At 40.1% G+C, this 6,266-nt stretch overlaps 1 protein-coding gene across 1 annotated transcript; it reads left to right on the top strand.

The window, feature by feature from the left end:
• Positions 1-1,180: 1,180 nt before the first annotated feature.
• On the top strand, positions 1,181-5,220 carry LOC308696665 (uncharacterized protein; the record flags this gene model as incomplete). Its single annotated transcript, XM_081375555.1, has 5 exons — positions 1,181-1,309; positions 1,836-1,937; positions 3,674-3,940; positions 4,510-4,632; positions 4,882-5,220. The coding sequence occupies 5 exons, from the start codon at positions 1,181-1,183 to the stop codon at positions 5,218-5,220; spliced, it is 960 nt and encodes a 319-aa protein (XP_081231681.1).
• Between the last annotated feature and the right edge of the window lie 1,046 nt (positions 5,221-6,266).

Here is a 6,266-nt window from a genome sequence, read left to right on the forward strand (position 1 = left end):
CACATGTATGAATTTCAGTTCTTTTCTTGTTGTTTCCCTTGGCCTGTTGGGTCTTATTTTTCATTTACTGAGCTCATAAGGTTTTTAAAAAGCATTTGGTTTGATTTTTAAAATGATGCAGGAACCATGAAGTAGCACTTTCTTCTTCTCTGTTTCTGCTTCAGCATACAGTTTTTTTCCTCACAGTCTCTGGGTGTCAAACCCCAATTATTACAAATTTGTAATTAATAAAGTTATTGCGAGTTTCAATGCACCTTTCGTTCACTGCAACTTAAAGTCCCCCTCCGATCATCTTTTGAGCTATTTTAAAGCATTCTCAGTGGTCTTTAAATTATGATTATGCAGTTTTTAGCCCAAATCAAAAAACATGTGCTCTTTTCCAGGACTTTGCTTCTGCAGAGCGGCAGTAGCTCATTAGCAATTCGCCTCTGCGTTGTGGGCGGAGCTGCGGCTACAATGTAATGTTTGTTTAATTATTATATATTATTGTAGGAAGAGGAGTGTTTGCCACACACCCCATTGAACCCGGGGACTTCGTGTTGGAGTACAGGGGTAAACTCCTCACACAGGAGGAATGCAAGTCAAGAAAATACTCAGAGATTGAAAGCACATTTCTCTTCGACTTTCAGTGGCAGAATCATCACTTATGGTAAACATTGAAAGATGGATGTTTTGTATTGATTTAGAGAAATTACGAGTTAACCCTGAATCAAGGGTTTAATACTTGATGAATGAATTAAGCACAAATACTCTTAAATTCTTTTGAAAATAACTCTTTGAATAAAACTTTTTAAAAGATGTAAAACTATTACCATTTTTCTGATACTTTTCAGCCTGGATGCATCTGAAGAAGACTCATCTCTGGGGCGATTGGCCAATGACAACCACAAAAATCCAAATTGCGTTATGAAAAAAATCATAGTTGACAACAAACCACATTTGTGCCTTTTTTCTCTGAAGAAAATAGAAATAGGAGATGAAATTGATTACAACTATGGTGATTCAAAATGGCCTTGGCGCAGTAAGGTGAGTTGGTTAGATTAAGTATAGAGATTTCTTTTTTTAAATGTTTTGTTGCAAAAGCAAATTTTGTATTTCTCCAATATTAACCATGTTTCCAATATTACTCTTGACTGTCTATGGAAATGCATTTAATCTTTGATCTGTGATGTGTGTTAAAATGAGTTCTTCTTTATCTGCAATCCAGTTGAAAAAAACCCAAGCTCCAGCCGCAGCAGGAGAGAATGAGACCAGCCCTGTTCCTCAGACGCTTAGTGATGGACCAAACCCAGATCAGACCTGCTCACAGGTAAAAGTACATTCAAACACATTCATCTATGCTGACATGTATGTGGTGGTGTTCTTTTACTAAAGTGGACCAATGCTTATGTGGCCTTATATTGGGTGTTAAAGGCCAGATAATGTCACACACACACCGGCATGTTTCCAGTCATGTTCTTATGGGGTCCTTCCATCTTCCAAATACATTTAGTTTCTCTAGTCTCTCCTTTACACACTCATATGTCTCTAGTCTGACCCATGTGGGGCCCTTCCGTCCAGTTCTCACTGTAATTGTTTTTAATGCACTATGGCAACACCTGACATGACCTCAACTATGATTTTAACATTTGTAATTGTATACTGTGTCTGAGCTGTTAGATGTTTTAAAGCAATATTTTGATTTGATCCACTGCAAACTCCTGAAATAGACGTGAGCTGCTTTTTAGTCCATGCTCTCAGTTGAAGTTCAGTGCTGTGTCACCATTAGATGACCTTATTAGACAAGAAGAGACTCAGAACTGTATGAAGAGACATTCACAGGCTGTCTATTTCAGGTGAAAGGCCTTCAGACTCCAGCCGCAGCAGGAGAGAATGAGACCAGCCCTGTTCCTCAGACGCTTAGTGATGGACCAAACCCAGATCAGACCTGCTCACAGGTAAAAGTACATTCAAACACATTCATCTATGCTGACATGTATGTGGTGGTGTTCTTTTACTAAAGTGGACCAATGCTTATGTGGCCTTATATTGGGTGTTAAAGGCCAGATAATGTCACACACACACCGGCATGTTTCCAGTCATGTTCTTATGGGGTCCTTCCATCTTCCAAATACATTTAGTTTCTCTAGTCTCTCCTTTAAACACTCATATGTCTCTAGTCTGACCCATGTGGGGCCCTTCCATCCAGTTCTCACTGTAATTGTTTTTAATGCACTATGGCAACACCTGACATGACCTCAACTATGATTTTAACATTCGTAATTGTATACTGTGTCTGAGCTGTTAGATGTTTAAAGCAATATTTTGCTTATGTGGCTTTATATTGGGTGTTAAAGGCCAGGTAATGTCACACACACCGGCATGTTTCCAGTCATGTTCTTATGGGGTCCTTCCATCTTCCAAATACATTTAGTTTCTCTAGTCTCTCCTTTACACACTCATATGTCTCTAGTCTGACCCATGTGGGGCCCTTCCGTCCAGTTCTTACTGTAATTGTTTTTAATGCACTATGGCAACACCTGACATGACCTCAACTATGATTTTAACATTCGTAATTGTATACTGTGTCTGAGCTGTTAGATGTTTAAAGCAATATTTTGCTTATGTGGCTTTATATTGGGTGTTAAAGGCCAGGTAATGTCACACACACCGGCATGTTTCCAGTCATGTTCTTATGGGGTCCTTCCATCTTCCAAATACATTTAGTTTCTCTAGTCTCTCCTTTACACACTCATATGTCTCTAGTCTGACCCATGTGGGGCCCTTCCGTCCAGTTCTCACTGTAATTGTTTTTAATGCACTATGGCAACACCTGACATGACCTCAACTATGATTTTAACATTCGTAATTGTATACTGTGTCTGAGCTGTTAGATGTTTTAAAGCAATATTTTGCTTATGTGGCTTTATATTGGGTGTTAAAGGCCAGGTAATGTCACACACACCGGCATGTTTCCAGTCATGTTCTTATGGGGTCCTTCCATCTTCCAAATACATTTAGTTTCTCTAGTCTCTCCTTTACACACTCATATGTCTCTAGTCTGACCCATGTGGGGCCCTTCCGTCCAGTTCTCACTGTAATTGTTTTTAATGCACTATGGCAACACCTGACATGACCTCAACTGTGATTTTAACATTCGTAATTGTGTACTGTGTCTGAGCTGTTAGATGTTTTAAAGCATCTTTTTGATTTGAATTTTGATTTTAAATATTTTGATTTGATGCACTGAAAACTCCTGTAATGGTCAATTGGACCATGGACCAATGCTCATGGGGCTTTAAAGTAGTCAGGTGACCATATTGGGTTGTAAAGGCCAGGTAATGTAACACACTGGCATCTTTCCAGTCCCATTCTTGTGGGGCACCTTTTAATGCATTATGATAACATCTGGGGAGAAAAAATAAGAACATCTGCATACTGGGTTAAAGCTCACAGTTACCTTTTATTGACTAAAAAACAAATGTTTCGATCCAAATGGTCTTCCTCAGGCAACTATATGATAGTATTGTAATACTATAGTATAGCTGTACTCTGATTTTAACATTTATAATTGTACGCTGTCTAAAAGGGCTGATGTTCACATTTCTGGATTTAGATTTTTAGTCAGACCATGCCATGTTTCTTTGGCCAACCTTTCTAATTCCATACTTAATGAATTTTTGTTTATTTTTAGGCATTTACTGTCCAAGGATTTTCACTGGTTGATTATTCAGATAGTGATGAAACTGATGAGGATGGTATGGAAAACGAACCTCCCACCCCACACCTGGATGTTATTATAGGGCAGAATGATATTGGCCCAGATGTTTCAGATCTTTTGTACGATTCAGATGAAACTGTTGTGAAAGAAACTTGTGATGAGGCTTCTCCAAGCAACCATTCCAACAATCAATCGGATGATGAACTTGTTCCACCACTGAGACGCACAAAAAGCATTCTGGTAAGCCCCAAAACACATTTTAACAATATAATTAACTTGTTTATGTGATAACGGTCTCTGTTGCCAAAATCCGGTCGAGTCCTCCTCCTCGCCTGGTGCATTAATTATCAATTAAATAGAGATCACCAACAATCAATCAGTAAACATTTAGTAGAGAAGCTCAACTTCTTTTCTGACTGATTGCTGATTTTTAATTGATAGGGAGACAATTGTGAGGTGAGGAAGACACTTTGGAAAATTATTGACTAATCTCTCTCTCTTGAGTAGTTCCATGTCTACAGGAATGACACTATATCATTATGATTAATCATTTGCTGTGAAGTCATTAAATTTAACAATCAAATGCATGAAAACTGAAGCATTACTCTTTTTTTTTTAATAATTTTGTCAACATTTACTCCACCTGGAAGGCAGTTTGGACATGGGCCTCAGCAGGTGGATGGAGGGGTAATATTGGTCAATAATTATCATAGGTGTCTAGCTCACCTGACAACCTCTGAATGGTCTCCCTATCAATTAAAAATACAGCAATCATACAGCAAAATATCTCCATGTCTCCCTTTTTGCAGATGGATAGAGTACAAGATTTTACCCACAGTCTCTATGATTCAAGTAGTGACAGCGCAGAGGAGACTCCTTTTTTTAAGCCTGAAAGGGATTCACAGAAGCTGAGAAGAAGGTCTTGCCGTCCCGTAAGTCTTTTTTTGGGGGGGGGGGGGGTTCTTTTGTGTTTTCATGATTGTGAAAATGTCTGTTGCTCTTGCTAGTGAGTCTGATGGGGATTCTTCTAATTTGTAAATTTACTTGTACTGAAAATGGTCCATACAGATTTTTCTTCATTTAGTATCCTGAGCCTGTTCAATCAGTATACTCAGGTTTTTTATATTTAATATTTAATGTTGCAAAAATAGTTATTAACAGATGTGTGTTTGTTTTTAAAGATTCAGATGAATCTCATGGAATCGGATGACTCAAACTTAGGTAGCGAAGAGGAGTATATTCCAAATCCCAAGGATGAAAGCACAGAAAGTGATAGCAGTATGGAATTAACCCTGGAAAAGGAAAAAAAGAACAAAGGTGCATCATCCAGTCAGAGCAAGTCTAAGCCCAGGGAGAGTGGAAGTAGATCCTCCAGAGAGAGTGGAAGTAGATCCTCCAGAGAGAGTGGAAGTAGATCCTCCAGAGAGAGTGGAAGTAGATCCTCTAGGGAGAGTGGAAGCAAGTCCTCCAGACAGAGCAAGTCTAAGCCCAGGGAGAGTGGAAGTAGATCCTCCAGATAGAGTGGAAGTAGATCCTCCAGAGAGAGTGGAAGTAGATCCTCTAGGGAGAGTGGAAGCGAGTCCTCCAGACAGAGCAAGTCAAAGCCCAGGGAGAGTGGAAGTAGATCCTCTAGGGAGAGTGGAAGCGAGTCCTCCAGACAGAGCAAGTCTAAGCCCAGGGAGAGTGGAAGTAGATCCTCTAGGGAGAGTGGAAGCGAGTCCTCCAGACAGAGCAAGTCTAAGCCCAGGGAGAGTGGAAGTAGATCCTCCAGAGAGAGTGGAAGTAGATCCTCCAGAGAGAGTGGAAGTAGATCCTCTAGGGAGAGTGGAAGCGAGTCCTCCAGACAGAGCAAGTCTAAGCCCAGGGAGAGTGGAAGTAGATCCTCCAGAGAGAGTGGAAGTAGATCCTCCAGAGAGAGTGGAAGTAGATCCTCTAGGGAGAGTGGAAGCGAGTCCTCCAGACAGAGCAAGTCTAAGCCCAGGGAGAGTGGAAGTAGATCCTCTAGGGAGAGTGGAAGCGAGTCCTCCAGACAGAGCAAGTCAAAGCCCAGGGAGAGTGGAAGTAGATCCTCTAGTCATAGCCAATTTGACTTTAGCCAGAGAAGACTTTTGGAAAGATGTCATGATCCCACACAAAGATTTCCAAATAGCAGAGTTGATGGGAATGAAAAGGAAATCGCAACATATTCTGAAAACAATGTTTCAGTGCCCCTGGAAGAAGAGCAGTATATCATTGTCAGTCCAACTTTAAAGAAAGATGATGGATCCAGAAGCTATAACAAGAAACATTTCTGCTTTTATTGCAGGAAGTTTGTCCAGAAAATGTCAAGACACTTGTGGCGCAAACACCAAGATGAATTGGATGTCGCGAAAGCATTCAGTTTTCCAAAAAACTCAAAGGAAAGAAAACTACAATTGGACTACATACGAAATAAGGGAAACTTCGAGCACAACAGTCATGTTTTGGAAACACAAAAGGGAAAACTAATCCCATGTAAACAACCGGGAAAAAAATCAGAGGGACATAAATTTGCACATTGCATTCACTGCTATGGGTTGTTCTCAAG

This window comes from Scardinius erythrophthalmus, assembly GCF_964197995.2.
Source record: "Scardinius erythrophthalmus genome assembly, chromosome: 1".
NCBI classification, from domain to species: domain Eukaryota; kingdom Metazoa; phylum Chordata; class Actinopteri; order Cypriniformes; family Leuciscidae; genus Scardinius; species Scardinius erythrophthalmus.